We start from the raw sequence: 16,016 nt of genomic DNA, 5'->3' as shown, positions 1-16,016 counted from the left end.
CCTCCCCACCTGGGCCTTGGAGTTAGGTCACTGTCTTTCTAAATGAAGTGGATTTCCAGCACTACATACAGTGGCTGGGAACAATTCCACACCAAATATTTTATTTATTCAATTTCTACCCCATCTTTTCCTCCAAGGAGCTTAAGGTGCTGGCCCTTGTTCTCTTCCCCCCCCACCCCACTTAATCCCCACAACCCTGTGAGAAAGGCTAGGCTGAGAGACAGTGACAGGCCTAAGGTCACCCAGCGAGCTTCATAGCTCAGTGGAGATTTGAATCCCTGGTCTTTCAGGTCCTAGTCCAATGCTCTAACCATTACACCACACTAGCTTTCAAAATATCCTTCTAGCCAGCCTGGAGTTCACATATACTAGGATTCATTTTGCATGAGGGAGCAGTCAAGACATGCTCTGTGCCATGAAGCAGACCAGTCCAGGACGATAATTTTTTTTATCACCTCATTTGCACTTCATGAGAACCAGGATAATGTTTGGAATGAATTTCCAGGAGCCCAAATGTGGAAGGACCCCTATTCCTCTGTCCTGGGTTTCAGCACACCTGAGCTGGAGGCTCTTGCCTGAATCCCGAGAGCTGCTGCCAGTCAGTGTGGACAAAACTGAGTTAGATGGACCAGTGCCTGTCCAGAGAGTGCCTTGGTGCATGGAAAGATATTGCCACCAACATGCTGCTAAGTGGGTGGAGTTCCTTGATCCATGCACCTCTTCCCCCATAGCTGCAACACAGTGTGGATCTTTCTGATCTGTCACCAGTCTAGAGGATGCTCCAGGGAATACAGTGGTACCTTAGTACTCAAATGGCTTGGCTCCTGAACAAATTGGCTCTGGTTTACGAACGTTTTTCGGAAGCCGAACATCCAACGTGGCTTTCGATTGAGTGCTGGAAGCTCCTGCAGCCTATCGGGCCGCACCTTGGTTTTCAAACTGTTTCGGGAGTCGAATGGACGCCCAGAATGGATTAAGTTCAAGAACCAAGGTACCACTGTATATCCATTTCTCAATTCCTTTCCCCCTCTTCTCTTTTTAAGCAGAAGTGGGCAATGCTGCTGGACTCCCATCAGCCTCAGTCACTAGGACCAATGGCCAGGCATGATGGAAGCTGGGGTTCAGCAACATCTGGGACCTCGCTGAATCACCAGGGTAGATTAAGTGCTTGGACTGAGAGAGAATAGGGGCAAGGAAAGGCTCCAGAGCTCAGGAGGACCAATTTGAGGACACCGGTGGGGAAAAGGGTGCATGATCGTAAGAGCCAGGGTTCAAGGTCCAAGTCCCACCTCCCGACAGACTTGTATTCCTCAATACCTCACGGATAGCCTGAACCCCTCATACCCCAGAGCTTGATCATTCAGATTATCTGCAGGAGCATCATTGCCTATTTCCTGTGTTGGTGAGGCTCATTTGACAGTAACAAGGAACTGAGCCTTTGGTGTCATTGGTCCAGTCCTGTGGAACACACTGCAAACAAAGATTCAGCAGGTGCCTTCTGTGCCAACTTTTTAAACACTTGATGAAAACTTCTCTTTCCTCCAGGCATAAGCAGGCAATTAAGAATACACCTTTCCGCAATAATTAACTGATGTGCGTTTTCAACTCTTTTTAAGGGTTTATTGTACGGTTTATTGTATTTTAATGTTGTAAACCACTTTGATATATATTTTTCATGGCATACCAGTACCGTATATAAGTACTGTCTTTTTCGCCCTATAGGACGCACCGTCCCATAAGGCGCACCTAGTTTTTTTGGGGGGAAATAAAGGGGGAAAAATTATTTTCCCCCCAGGCCCAAGCTTCCCCCGACCCCAGCCCCCATAACAGGCAACTCTCCGCAAGCCGTGGGAGCTCAGCGCTGGGCTCCCGCGCCTTGGAGGAGAGCTGTGTGAAGCCTGGCCATGCTGAGCTCAGCGCGCCCAGCCTTCGGCATGCAGGCAACTCTCTGCAAGCCGCGGGAGCCCGACTTGCGGAGATCTGCGCGAAGCCTGGAGAGCGAGAGGGGTCGGTGCGCACCGACCCCTCTCACTTTCCAGGCTTCAGCGAAAGCCTGCATTCGCCCCATAGGACGCACACACATTTCCCCTTCATTTTTGGAGGGGGAAAAGTGCGTCCTATGGGGCGAAAAATACGGTATTTTTAGAAATAAATGAAACTCTGTGGCCTTGGTCAAGTCTCACTTACAGCTGAATACCTGCCCCAAGTGGCTACAAAGGGAAAGGGGGAAAAGTTATGAAATACTGTGTCAAAGAGAAGTTCTATGGCAGGTGTGGGGAACATCTGGGGCCCTCTAGATGTTGCTGGACTACAACTCCCATCATTCCTGACAATGCTGGCTGAAGGGGCTGGTAGGAGTTTGAGTCTGGTAACTGCTGGAGGGCCGCAGTACTCCCCACTCCTGTTCCCCAGATATGGCTGGAAGTTGTGTGATGTAATGACCGTAATCACTTCTTCAAAAACCAGAAGAATTCAAGAGCCAAGGGTCACTGTGGGTGATAAAAGATATAAAATCGGTTTATGGTTGGAAGATTACAGACCATGGGTAGGCAAACAAAAGCCCGGGGACTCAATCGCCTTCTAAATCCAGCCCGTGGACGGTCCGGGAATCAGCGTGTTTTTACATGAGTAGAATGTGTGCTTTTATTTAAAATGCATAATTGTGGGGCATAGGAATTCATTCATCCCCCCCAAAAAATATAGTCCGGCCCCCACAAGGTCTGAGGGACAGTGGACCAGCCCCCTGCTGAAAAAGTTTGCTGACCCCTGCTATAGACAGTTGCTCCAAGGAACAGTCCTGAACTGCCTCCTAGTGGCCATCATTAGAAATACAGTGTGGTCATGCATCCATTTCTTCCCAAACTATTTCAATTTATGCTCATTTCCCAATGTCTTTTGCCATGTTCAAGATTCCTAAATCATTATCATCATCACCAATTGATTTATCACCTTCTATAAGTAACTGTCTTACGGCAATTTGCACACTAAGTAACTAAAAACACAAAACAGCAAATACATTTAAAACAAGACGAAAACCTTGGAATCATGGAATTGCAGAGTTGGAATTGTAGACTTGGAAGGGACCGAGTTGGAAGGGACCCCCAGGGGTCATCTAGTCCAGCCCCCTACAATGCAGGAATCACAGCCAAAGAATCTTTAACATGTGGACATCCAATCTCTGTTTAAAAACTTCTAATGAAGCAGATTCCACCACCTTCTGAGGTGGTCCTGTTCCACTGTCAAGCAGCTCCCTCAGAAAGTTCTTCCTAATGTTTCATCGGAATCTCCTTTCTTGTCATTTGATCCCACTGGTTTGGGTTCTCCCCTCTGGGACAGCAGTAACGTGACACCCTCTTCCTCTCACCTCTTCCCCAGGCTAAACATACACAGCTCCCTCAACCCTGCCTCATAAGGCTTGGTTTCCAGGCCCTTAATGATCGTTGGTAACCCTCCCCAGCACACCTTAACTAAGTAGAGGCTCTTTGTGCTGCTGGACAACGCCTCATTCTCTGGGACCATGGGCCATCCTGCCTGCAGCTGATGGGAGTGCAGTCCAGCAATCTAGAGGGCCACTTTCCACACAAAAAATAGCACATCCATATCAGAACAAAACCTTCAGCCTAAGTCCATGCTTAACAGGTCCCCCCCCCACCCCCACTTTCAGCTCTATGTTTTGCAGATGACAAGGGAAACAGCAAACGTCAGGATGTGAATTTCTGACACCATAACTAAATTTATTAGGAATATTTACAGAAATCGTCAGAACTTAAACTTCCGTCGCTCCTACTTACAGCCTCTCAGGAAGGCCCCTCTCTAGCTCAGCTAGCAGGGAGGAGGATGGTGCAGTCAGTCCACTCTTGATCCCCAGACAAAGACCCCACACCCACAAAGAGATCTTTGTTTCTTAACATTAGGCAAGTTCTGAGCAGGAATGGAGGCCTGTGTGGGCATCAATCGAGGGGTGGGAACGCCTCCTCCTTAGGTCTTTATGGCTGTGTCCCGAGACTTGTAGGCCACACCGCGACTCTTCAGTTCCCGGACGATGCCTGCAGCAATAAAAAAGCATGATATATGTTTAAGGGGTGGGGAGAAGAGGCAAGGAAGGAAAAGGAAAAGGTGTGTAGCATTAGCAACCCTGCAGCTAGCTAATTAGCAAAATCCAAGAAAAAGATTATTCCCAAAGCTTTGTCATAGTGGGTTTTATCTACATCTCTGCGTGCAAGCATCACGTCCTGAAACTGCAAATTTCCTAACCAGCTGCAAGGTTAATCATGGTGACCGATTATACTCTTTCTGTGAGCCTAGTTCTTCCTTTCCCACCCCCATTATGTACATAAAATAAGATAAGAAGAGCCTGCTGGATTAGGCCAATGGCCCATAGAGATCAGTATCCTGTTTGCACAATGCCAAGCAGACACATTTTCTGGGAAACCCTCAGGCAGGATTTGAGCACCAGAGCCCTCCTGCAGTTTCCAGTAACTGGTAGCACTGCTGCCCCCAACTGTGAAATCAGAGTATAGCCATCATGGATGGTAGACATTGATTTCCCTTTCCTCAATGCTTTTTTAAAAGCCATCCAATTGCTGGCCATCGTTACCTCCTGTGGGAGTGAGTTCCATAGTTTAACTATGCACTGCGCGAGGACTTTCTTTTGTCTGTCCTGAAACTTCTAAAATTCAGCTTCGTTAGATGTCTGTGAGTTCTAGTGATATTATGCAAGCTCTTCTCCTCAAGACAGAAATGCCCAGATGAGCACAGGCTCAACAGCAAAAAAGGTGGAAATGTCTGAGGTTATCAACCCAGGTTGACCTCATGTCCAGCTTGTTGGCTTCTCATGAGGTCAATCTAGGTGGCCTGAAGAGGATGCTGGACTAAAAGGGTCCCCTTGGGCCTGACTGAGCAGCTTAGCCTTGTGAGCAAGGAAAGACTTTTAATTCTTACTAAAAGCCTGGCAAGTTACCTTGGGGTAGGCGGCCAGTCACAGACACTGCATACACACCGGGCTTGAAGTTACCTGGGAGAAGAGAACACGTTCTGGTTATGACTCCTTAAACCAACAACTTTAAGAAAAGGGAGCCTGGGCCATCCTGAACAGCAATGAAGAAACACGCACAAAAACACTCTTACTCCCCACCTTGCTAAGCCTGCAGGGTTGCTGTGAGGAAAACTGAGAATCAAACCACTGCAAAAAGGGTTTAAAGAAAGTAATAATAGGATGGGGGGGGGGGGAGGTGGAAGGTCCTCAGGTATGTGGGGCAAAACAATGGAAGAGGTTATAAAAAGCTGCTTCAACTGCAAATGGTAGCAGACCAAAAGGGAAACACAGAGGAAACAGCAAACAGCTTGAAGATTTACAGCCAGTTCCAGAGAAATTGGGTTGATCTGACTTTTCATTTGCCATAATTATGCTGAAGGTGGAGCGTGAAAGGACACAAAGGGGTGGACTTACTGATTCTCTGCCACTTGGAGACCCAGCTGTCCTCAGGGCTCATCATGGCAATAATGCTGCAAGAGGACAAGGAGAATTAGAACTGCAGGAACACGTCACATCAACTACGCTTACTCTGAGGACGATGCACTCGTGGGTTTCAGCCTGAAGGGGTCCCTCACCTCACTCATCCACTGAGAACACTGCTTGTTCACCTGGAACGTACAAGGCTGCTTTACTATGGGCCCATCTAACCCAGCACTGTTTATTTTGACTGGCAGCAACTTCAGAAGGTCTTAAACAAAAGTAATTTCCTGCTCATTATCTGGAGATTTTCATAGCACATGCTTTGCCAATGAATGCCCCGTTCTCTCCTCACTGCATACACCCAATGCCCACAAAGGAACCGAGAATGATCAAAAGCAACCAGTATTCCAGCCTTCTTGGGAACTTGCCTTCTTGGGGCATATTAATATACTAACAGGGCTACTACTATATGATGTGCCTAAAGCAGGTGTGGGGAATCTTTGGCCCCCCAGGTATTGCTGAACTCTAACTCCCATCCCATCAGCCAAACCTTGGATCCCGAATGCCCTGGTACTCAGACGTTTTGGCTCCGAACACTGCAAAACCGGAAGTGATTGTTCCGGTTTGGAAACGTTCTTTTGGAACCCAAACATCCAACGGGGCTTCCATGCCTTCTGATTTGCTGCAGGCTGATTCATGCAGCCAATCAGAAGCCGCAATTTGGTTTCCAAACATTTTGGAAGTCGAACGGACTTCCGGAATGGACTCCATTCGACTTCCAAGGTACGACTGTATTGTTGTATGCTGCACTGGGACCTCCTGGTCAAGCAGGAGTAAGAAATCCAATAAATAATATTAGTAAGCAGACTCACCCATCAAAGGAAGAGCTGGTGCAATCATAAACCATCTCACGGTTCCCCTTCATCTGCAGGTAGGAGTCACAGTTGTCACAGCCATCAAACTCAAACTGGTCAATGGTCTGAAGAGCAAGATGAAATTAAATCAGGAAAAGGAACTCAAAAGGAAGCTTCTACAACTAGAGCTTGAATAAAACAAACAAAAAAACCTGCTGGAGCACAACCTTTTCAAGGAATCATTCCATCATTTCCTCACAAGGCAACCAATGAGAGTTATTATAAATAAATTCATTTCTAAAATTTGTAAAAAAAACCCAAAAAATTAAGCACATGAAACCAATCCAGGCACCAACACTGTGGCCAAATCAAAAATGTATTATATGGGCGCTTGGTTTATTGTGATTGTTTTATTGATACGTAAATAAATAATGAATGGCACACACCACTCATACATCTATCCACTTATTAGGTGAGTTATAAAGTCAAGTCAGGCTAAAGACCTGTCGAAATAAAATTTTCAGAATCTTTGCCCGATAGTGATAGGACATCACTATCAGAACAGGGTCCAGGTGCTGACAGGACTGGGGAACTGGCCTCCAAAGAGTCTCAAGGTCCTGCCTCAGAAGGGATCCTTCACACAGTGTTAAGTCTGAAAGCCAGTGGTGGTGTCATGGTCAGACTGTTATATTAGGGCCTTGGAGACAAGGGTTAAAATCCCTGACTCGGCCATGGAGCTCGATGGGTAATCTATGGAGGCAGTCAGTGCCTCTCACCCTAGCTCACCACACAGGGTTGTTGTGGGGATTAAATGAGGAGAGGCAGAACCATGTACGCCCCCTTGAGAACTTTGGAAGAGAAGGTGACATATACATTCAACATAATAAGTAATTAAATACTTATTATAAATTAGAGAGTTGGTCTCTAAGGTGCTGGGGAAAAACTGGACATTATTTTTATTTTTTTTATTTACTTTAATTAAATACAGTACAGTAATAACTCCAGCAACTTCTGCCATGAGCCACAATGGCTAAATCAGAAGCTCCATGGTCTGGAAGCACACCGTGAACAGGCAACAAGGGTAGGGGAACAGAAAGGGCTCCCCCACCCTGCTTTGTAGGGGGATCCCCGGGGCAAAGGACCCACACTGGCTCCCTCCAGGATGATTCCCCGTAATTAAAAAACAGGGACTTCCGGTTTATCCGGAAGTGGAACCGGACAACATACACGCTCACTCACCTTCACAAGCGAGCAGAGCAGGCAGGCCCGCAAGTGACGCAGATCTTTGGGCACCGTCTCCAGAGCCATGGCGGCGACCGACCGACCAGCGGCGAACGGGTCCGGCTTTAGAAAGGAAGAAATAAACAAAGGGATGGAGTGACGGAACGCGTCACTTCTGCTGCGCCAACACACGACTTCCGGCCCCTCTGCCCACCCAACAGAAGCTCTATGGTTCCATCGCTTTTTCCTCCTACACACACTCTCGCCTGCCTAATCTCTTTGTGCGCACGCGCTCAGCTCCTCGCGCGAGCTGGCGGGCTTCGCGAAATCGCTCCTCCCTTGTTGCCTTGGCGACGGCGCGCGGCAGTCGTTTAATTCGACGGCGGCTCTCGCGCGTGCGCCTTCTTGGGTGAAGCGACCGTTTTGTGGTTGTGAAGTGAGGGGGAGGCGGGGGAGGGGGCAGGAGATTCGCGCCCAAATAAAATAAAAACATTTCAGGAGTGTTTCCACAGGGAAAGTTTCCTCACAGAAACTTAAACTTAACTGTATCGCCTTAAAAATGAAAGCACAGCGCTGGAAGCTCTTTTTAAATTCTATTTTTTAGATTATTCGAAATTAGTTTAAAAACAAAACAAAAAAAAGACCAGAAATGGTCCTGATGTGAATTTGTGGGGGGAGTGGGGGGAATCCTCTCATCGCCATTGCTGTATTTATTATTAAAAATAACTTCATATTGGTTTTCCCCCCACTTTTTGTATGTTGAGAAACAATGTTTTGAGATGAAAAAACCTTTCCCTGCATAACTCAGAAATGAGAAATATGTACATTATGCATATATAATATGCATGCATGTTATAAATGTGCATTAAGAACTCCAGACCAGCTTAATTAAAGACGTTCTGAAGCAAATTGTAAAAAAAAAAAAAATGGAGAGGGGTTTTAATGCTATTTTTTAAAAAAGATTTTCATTTGTTATTGCTCCCAACTTTATACGTTGTGATAAAATTGAAACCGCTTCCCCCAAAAAATATTTGTCTCAGAAAACAGAAAATGGTTTGATGCATATATATATCACACACTCATAAAGAACCCCTGTACGTATCACTTACTCTAAAGTAAGCTCCACAGTGTTCAGTGGTGCTTACTTCTAAGTAAGCAGACGGATTCCATGCACACACTTTCTTGGGGCTTGGAAAGATAAATAGGGGATACCTAGCTGTAATACTAAACTGAACAGCGTGGAACCTGCTCCTGAATAAAGACACATGGACTAGACTGGAAGAATAAGATGGCCCAATAGCTGAGGCAGCAGAGGCAACGTTTTGGATGGAGAATAGGGCCAGATCTGACCAATGCGATTGAATGGGAAGGGGTGTAGCTCAGTGACAGAGCATCTGCTTTGTGTGCAGAAGGTCCCAAGTTCAATCCCTGGCACCTCCAGGTAGGGCTGGGAGAGATCTCCATCTGAGACCCTGAAGAGCTGCTGTCAATCAGTGCAGACAATAGTGACCTAATCCTAGATGGACCAATGGTCTGATTCAGTATAAGGCAGCTTACTATATGTAAGGTTTATGTAACCTTTATGTAAGGTTACCAGATTTTTTTTCAAAGGTTACCAGAATCTGGAGACGCTTTTTTTTTTAAGAGAGAAAAAAATTATTAAAAAGAAAAGAAGTAATATCTTCTCTTCTGGGGTCTCCTCTGTCGTGCGACCTTCCTCTGGGCCCTGTCCTGCTCTCTTGGAGCGCTAGCTGCCATGGAGTAGGCTTGGGCCGGGCCTGGGTTCGGCCACGTGTCCTTGCCTTCCCTGTGCTCTCCTACCTCTCCTTCTCAGCGGTGGTGCAGCAAGGTCAGGGCTCCCCTCTTTTTTCTCTTTCCTCTTCCTATTCCTTCTCCTCCTGTCCTTCTCCCTGCATCAGCTCCAGGGTTTTTACTGGCCCCGGAGCGCCACTGGGCAGTCAGCCAGGTGGCTGGGCGCTCTCGCTCCTGGCTTGATTTAGGTCACGGGCTGTGTGTCAGCAGTTCCCCCAGTTGACGCACCGGGCATCCCCAGTTCCCCCTCGGCAGCGGCAGCAGCAGTCTCAGCAGCCCGGACCAACCTGGTAGTGCAGTTGGCTCTGGCTGGCTTCAGAAGCTGCTCGCTGCCGTGGCGCCTGCCATTTTGCCTCAGCGGAAGTCCCCATATGATGTGTATTGTGTCATTGAACCAATCACGCAACATTCATTCCCTACTAATAAATCTACACCACTTAAAATATAAATCCAGGGACATTAAATGAAATCCGGGGTCAGATTTCGTCCAGGGGTAGATTTGTAAATCTGGGGAGTGTCCTGCGGAAATGGGGACATCTGGTAACCATACCTTTATGGCCCAATGATGCAAACAGAGGTGCTCAGGAACACTGTGCAACCCTGTGCACCATGAGATTTAGCTGTGTGCTGTTTATAGAGTCATGTCTTCTGCCTCCCAGCATCCCCATTGTTGGCCTGAGGTGGACTCTGATTTAGATGATGCCCCACTTTAGGAGGAACCCTCAGCACCCACTTCTACAGAGCATGGTGCTTCTTCCATCATCCTTGGGGTCCCTACAACTCTTCCCAGCTAGGAGGGCCCATTGGGAGCTGGCCAAGGTCCTGATGGACAGCTTCACCCTGAATGAGGCTCTGTTATCTCTGACCACTTGCCCTACGGGCCCTAAATCCCCAGCAGAACAGGATATTTAGCAGAGGTGGGGCTGTTTCAGGGTGCTGCTAAGACAGGAAGCCTTAGAAGGATTTCTTTTTGTCCCCCTGCCCTCTTCACACAAGACCAAACCAATCCCAGATCCCTTTTTAGCCCTTTACCTCATGCAAATTAGAAGCCAATGTACAGAGATTAAAAATAATTTATTTCTGAGGAATGAGGAAGAGGCATCTTCTTGAACATAGGCACCCAGTGACTTTATACAGGAAAAAAATAACAGCCACATGAAGAGTGTCACATGTGGATAAATATATTAGCAAAATAAATAGGTTTGAGCATATCCCCATATTCAAACAATCTCTATCTCTTAAACATAAATATATCGTTTTGCATACTTATGTACATAAACATTATTTCTTCCTTTTTTTGGTTTACAAAAGTACCCAAGTGCCTGCAATGTAGACTCAGGAAATGTAATTAAAAAGTACAAAAATAAATTCCTCGTTCACATTTCAAAGGGTCTGAGGTTTCCAGGAGGAAGGAGCAGACTGCCAGGAGCTGAAGGCATCTTGGGGGAAGGGTGCCAACATCCAACCCCTTCGCTGATTGCCCATTTGTAATAACTTTAACTTTGGAGCTATCGGCCCTGGACTGTATCCTGTAGTTTTATTCCCCCTTAATAACAGTGTGTGTTTTGATTTTGACTGAAACAGAACTGAAGTCAAAATAACACCCAGGCTTTGCAACTCCTTCGAGAGATTTCAAAACATCAGAAGGAACTCTGCCGTTTTGTATTGCCACATTTTGGCTCTGAAGATATTTTCCAGTATCAGAGCAACCCTAACAGAACGGAAAGGAAAGATGTACTCATTTTAACTTCCCTCTTACACGTGAGATAAATTGTGCTCCATTCAACAGGTACTCCTAGCATGGCAAAAATGGAAGCCACCCCATAGAACGGGCTTTGCCCAATCTGGCACCCTCTGTAGATGTTCTGGACCATGGCTCCCATCAGCCACAGCGGGAGGGCACCAGGTTGACAACTGTTTTCAAATAACTTCACTATGAAGGCAGTGATTGATCCATAGACCACATGCCCTGTTGCTCTAGGGTGCTCCTTTGTTTTTGAAATGTTGATCAGGCCACCCTCTTCTTGTCTCCTAGCCAAGAAATTCAGATGCCCTCTGCCAAAAGCAACTCAAGCCCTTATTCCACGAGATGATGCTTTTAAATGCATCTCAGGAATGAAGAGTCCAGAGAATCCAGTGAGCAAAATTGCAGAATCACAGTCCACAGTGTCAGTAACTGTTAAACTGGTTTAATTCTGTGGTGTGGACATGCCCTGAGGTGTGACCACAGATATATTACCCTTCAGGTTTCATTTCTCAGTGACGAAAAACCCATGGCTGTGCCTCTTTTTGCCACACATGAGATTATTTATAACAATGTTGTCCACATTCCCAAACATTCTGCGTGAACACAGACAATCATTTATGAACTGGTAAAATACCACAGCATTTTTGTGCCACTGAGTAAGCAGGTTGTGTCGAGATGAAAGTCTTCCAGCCAAGCAGCTGTTTGCATGGGGATGTGTTACTGCTTGCTAAATACCAGCTTGTATTCCCTCGTAGCTGCAATAAGTCCTCATGCAAAAAACATAAACATGCAAACTTTTGCTCTAACTATCAAGTTCAACTCCTTATCTTCCTCAGTTAAAGCAGAATATACTCTGCAGTGGATTGGATTTTTCACCAGTGTGTGCTTGGACATCAAGAAATAAAAGCTCCTCCCTCTGGGAAATAGTATAAGAGGGAGCTTGCATAATATTTTGGTAGGAAGGCAAAATTAACAGGATTTAAATCTTTGGTGTGGGACTACCCTGTGAAGAACTGAAATCTTGGGGCATCTGCAAAGTCAGCTAGGAAGCGTCCAGGTATCCCTGGCTCAAGCTCTGAGTGGTATATGGATCCAGCCTCCCTAAAGCTGATGCTCAGTTAGTGCATCTGGTATTTGCAACTCAAATAAGCTCTGAGCAGAGGCTGGCTCAGCCACAATGAGGCTGATGAGAGTCCCACGTAACTCAAAAGTGTAATGCAGGTTTGAAATTCTCCTGTGCCACCATTGCACTTTCCAGAGTGTTGGCAGGGCAGCTTGTGTGAGTTTCTCCCATGCATCTGATTTGGTGCAAAACTGAAAAGATGAAGAACATTCCCAAGTGGACAGGAGCAGGGGGATTCCCAGCAGGAGCTTAGCCAGGTTGGTGAGAGGGAATTATGTGCTTGATCCTTACAAATTACATTTGCTTTGAACCAAAACCGCATTGGGTGCCCCATCCCACACAGGATGGCAGAAAGAGGGACCAGGATGGGCTGGTCTCTCTGCATGACCTCAAAACTGCACTGCATCATGCCTGATTTGTGTGGGGTGTGTATTTACCTGGGGTTTTCATTTTGGTATTCAGCAGTACACAGATTACCAAACTTGCAAAGAGCTGCAGAGTGAAGGGGGGCACCTTTTCCCCCCTCTGCCCTTGAACTTCAGAATGATTTGGCTCCTCCTGACACCAGGAACAAAAGGACCAAGCCTCCTCCTACCCCAGAAAGATGGCAGCTTTTTTCAAAACAGGCAAGTGACCTTGGCAGCTTATGTTTGTCAAATGTTGCATACAGGTTAGGCAGGCAGGGAGCAAGCTGCATAACCTTGATATTAACGTTGGGTGAAGCAGGGACTGTGTGGACAAGGAGCTTCTTATGACTGACAACCACACCGCGGACAGGAAAGGCAAGTCAGAAAGTCCATTCTCTTTGCTGAGTTTCTGCGCCGTTTTTTGAATTCTCTGCAGCTGCCTGACACAGCAAATAAGTTCACCTCGTGTCAAACCGAATGTTCATAAACATCTGGGATATCGTCTTTAGACCCTGCAATTAGAAAATTAAGGTGAGCAACCAGACTAGAATGTGCCACGTTGTTTATCTTTGATGGATCAATTTTCATTGTTGTACTGTGATGCTATCATCTTCACTGAATTTGCTCAATTTGTATGCTAGATGGTGGTGATGGTGATTTTTTTATTATTATTATTATTTCTTAGCCACCCTCCAGCATGAGGTCCCAGGGCAGATTTCAACAATATTAAGACAGTTAAAATGAGATTACAATAAAGATAAGAGTGCTTTTAATATATACTTCTCAGGTGTTCAAAGGCCAAGGTAAAGAGGTGCACCTTCAGCACCTGGCAGAAACTGCATAGTATAGGTAGCAGACACACCTCTGTGGGGAGGGAATTCCACAACTTAGGGGTTGCCCCAGAGAATACCCTCTCCAGGGTCACCATACCTCCCTCCCCCAAAGCTTCTGAGAGTACTACTAAGAATGTCTCCTCTTATCACCCAAGAAGCTATGCAGGGAAGAAAGCGGTCTTTCAGATATTTGAGGCCCTAAACCAGCTTTCTGTTGGGTCAAGTTTACAACTGCTGATGGAAGACAAGATTACAGAGGGCCCTAAAGGAGGGATAGCAAACCTGTGCCCCTCCAGACATTGCTGGACTCCAACTCCCATCATTCCTGACCACTGTCTGTGCTGGCTAGGGCTGATGGGAGTTGGAGTCCAACAGGTTCCCCAGCCCAGCCCTCAGACCTGAGGCTTACCCTGAAGCCCTTGCAGAATTTGGCAGCTGAGGTAAAAGCTGGCATCATTTCCCATGGTGTCCAGCCTCGGATATTCCCCAGGACACATGGCCTTGCATTCCAGCCTGTCCGCCTGCTCCTGAGGCTCCGTGGCCGAGTGTGACGAGGTTGCAGAATGATGTCCGGAGGGACCAGTTTCTAAGAGAGGCTGGACCTCTGCAGAGGAGGAGCAGCTTCCAGAAGCAGGACCAGGAGGGTGGGGGACGCTGCAGACAGGGGACAGATTTGAGTCTTCGGGCAAAGAGGATGGGGAAGCCTTGAGGGGACATTTCCATCTCCTTCTACTGGGATGGATTTGCAAACAGCGTTTCTGAGACGTCCATGGCCCAACGGCACCACTGTCTGCTTCTTTGAGGTTTGACCTGTCTGCTGTGGAAAACTCTGGCTGTCCTTGTGGCAAGCAAGTGGACTGTCTGGCTGAAGAGGCCTCCAGGGAGGCAGACCCACCTTCTGGCGAAGGCATTTTCTCTGTCCGTTTTTGCGCCTGGGCGCCATGAGATCCTCCCTTGGCCCTTGGAGGTTTTGCCTTCCTTGAACCGGGTTCTTGGCCATTGGCACAGTCTGGGGGGCACCGTCCGTAATGGTGGTGCCTGTGGAGGTGGTGGTGGTAATGGACATGGCTACTGGCCACTGGCGGCTGGCCTGCTGCCACCGAGTCCACCGGCGGAGGCCGTAGGTCCCTCCACGACGGAGAGGGCGCAGGGCAGCTTTCTGCAGCTGACTTCTCAGAGCCACAGAAGGCGAACGGGTCGTAATCGCTGCTCAGGGAGCTGCGGAAAGTGGAGCAGCTTCCGTGGATGGCCTGGAGGCTGACGTCCGTGCAGTTCAGCATGGAATCGCTGGAGGATCCATGGCAAGGACCTGAGCTGGAGTCACTCCCGGGTCCGTCAGGGAGGTAGCCACTGGGCTCCGTGAGGTAACTCTCCCCAGAGCCACTGCTGTGGTGGTGATGATGCCGCCCATGGCGGATACCCCGGTGCGGAGGAATGGCCCGGCTCGCTTTGGCCACGAGGGGCCCCCGGAGGCCTCGGCAGGAAGGCTGGTGCTGCAGCAGGCATGTCCGGCGGGAGGGCAGGCCCGGCTCACAGCCCAGAGAGTCCTGGCGCTGAGGAACCAGCAGGCCTCGGGTGAGGGAGGGCTGGCGGCTACACCAAGGAGGCTCAAAGCCCACCGGCCGATAGGGCAAGTAATGCATGGTCCCCAAATCCAGCTGGGAGAGCTCCGGGGAGTGGAAGAAAGGGTGGCCGTGGGGGAGCGTCGAAGAGCAGCTTCCAGGGGGCATTTGAGGGACCGTCCGCGGGAAGTGGTATAAGGCACGCCCAGGGTGTTGCCGGAAGAAGCGGGGCCTCTGCCCTGGTCCTGAGTTATGGGGGTCCTCATGGGAATGCCTGGGCAAGGCGGAAGGATCCCGGTCTAGGGAGGGAGAGAAGGAAACCACTCCAATCAGCGATTCTAAGCACCAACAAACCCTCTCCCTACAACTGGGTAATCCCATCAAGAAGTTCCTTCCCCCAGGAAAGAAGTGATACCAGGCAGACCTACACTGGCTCCCAGTACATTTCCGAGCACAATTCAAAGTGTTGGTGCTGACCTTTAATGCCCTAAACAGCCTCGGTCCAGTATATCTGAAGGAGCGTCTCCACCCCCATCGTTCTACCCGGACACTGAGGTCTAGCGCCGAGGGCCTTCTGGCGGTTCCCTCACCGCGTGAAGCCAAATTACAGGGAACCAGGCAGAGGGTCTTCTCGGTAGTGGCACCCTCTCTGTGGAACGCCCTCCCACCAGATGTCAAAAAGAAAAATAACTACCAAACTTTTAGAAAACATCTCAAGGCAGCCCTGTTTAGGGAAGCTTTTAATGTTTAATAGGTTATTGTATTTTAGTGTTTTGCTGGAAGCCGCCCAGAGTGGCTGGGAAAACCCAGCCAGATGGGCGGGGTATAAATAATAAATTATTATTATTATTATTATTATTATTATTATTATTATTATTATTATTATTATCCTCACTTCTCCATCTACTTCTCCCCAGGTGCCTGGCCATCAAGCCCTTATATACCCACAGGGAATGCCTCCGATATGCTGCAGCAGTTAGGCCATCCCATGGCCAAGCAGAA

General features: G+C 47.9%; 2 protein-coding genes across 4 annotated transcripts in view; both read right to left on the bottom strand.

The window, feature by feature from the left end:
• Window positions 1–3,709: 3,709 nt before the first annotated feature.
• Window positions 3,710–7,722, bottom strand: SUPT4H1 (SPT4 homolog, DSIF elongation factor subunit). The gene is made up of 5 exons (XM_082201619.1): window positions 7,549–7,722; window positions 6,328–6,434; window positions 5,450–5,505; window positions 4,961–5,014; window positions 3,710–4,046 (listed from the first exon to the last, which is right to left on the bottom strand). Exons 1-5 carry the CDS (start codon window positions 7,615–7,617, stop codon window positions 3,979–3,981), a joined length of 354 nt encoding a protein of 117 aa, XP_082057745.1. The 5' UTR covers window positions 7,618–7,722; the 3' UTR covers window positions 3,710–3,978.
• A 2,675-nt stretch (window positions 7,723–10,397) lies between these two features.
• Window positions 10,398–16,016, bottom strand: part of RNF43 (ring finger protein 43) — a 57,828-nt gene continuing 52,209 nt past the window's right edge. For 2 of the 3 annotated variants that reach the window (XM_082201398.1, XM_082201399.1), the window contains exons 8-9: window positions 13,862–15,313; window positions 10,398–13,131 (exon numbers count right to left, since the gene is read on the bottom strand). In XM_082201398.1, the coding sequence (XP_082057524.1) occupies window positions 13,088–13,131; window positions 13,862–15,313 (1,496 nt within the window). In that variant the 3' untranslated portion in view covers window positions 10,398–13,087. The remainder of the gene's footprint in view (window positions 13,132–13,861; window positions 15,314–16,016) is intronic. The other variant, XR_014214132.1, reaches the window with a different exon arrangement.

The sequence above is a fragment of the Podarcis vaucheri genome (assembly GCF_965113315.1).
Source record: "Podarcis vaucheri genome assembly, chromosome: 15".
Classification (NCBI taxonomy): domain Eukaryota; kingdom Metazoa; phylum Chordata; class Lepidosauria; order Squamata; family Lacertidae; genus Podarcis; species Podarcis vaucheri.
Note: the sequence above shows the minus strand (reverse complement) of the source record. Positions and strands in the feature narration are given on the sequence as shown.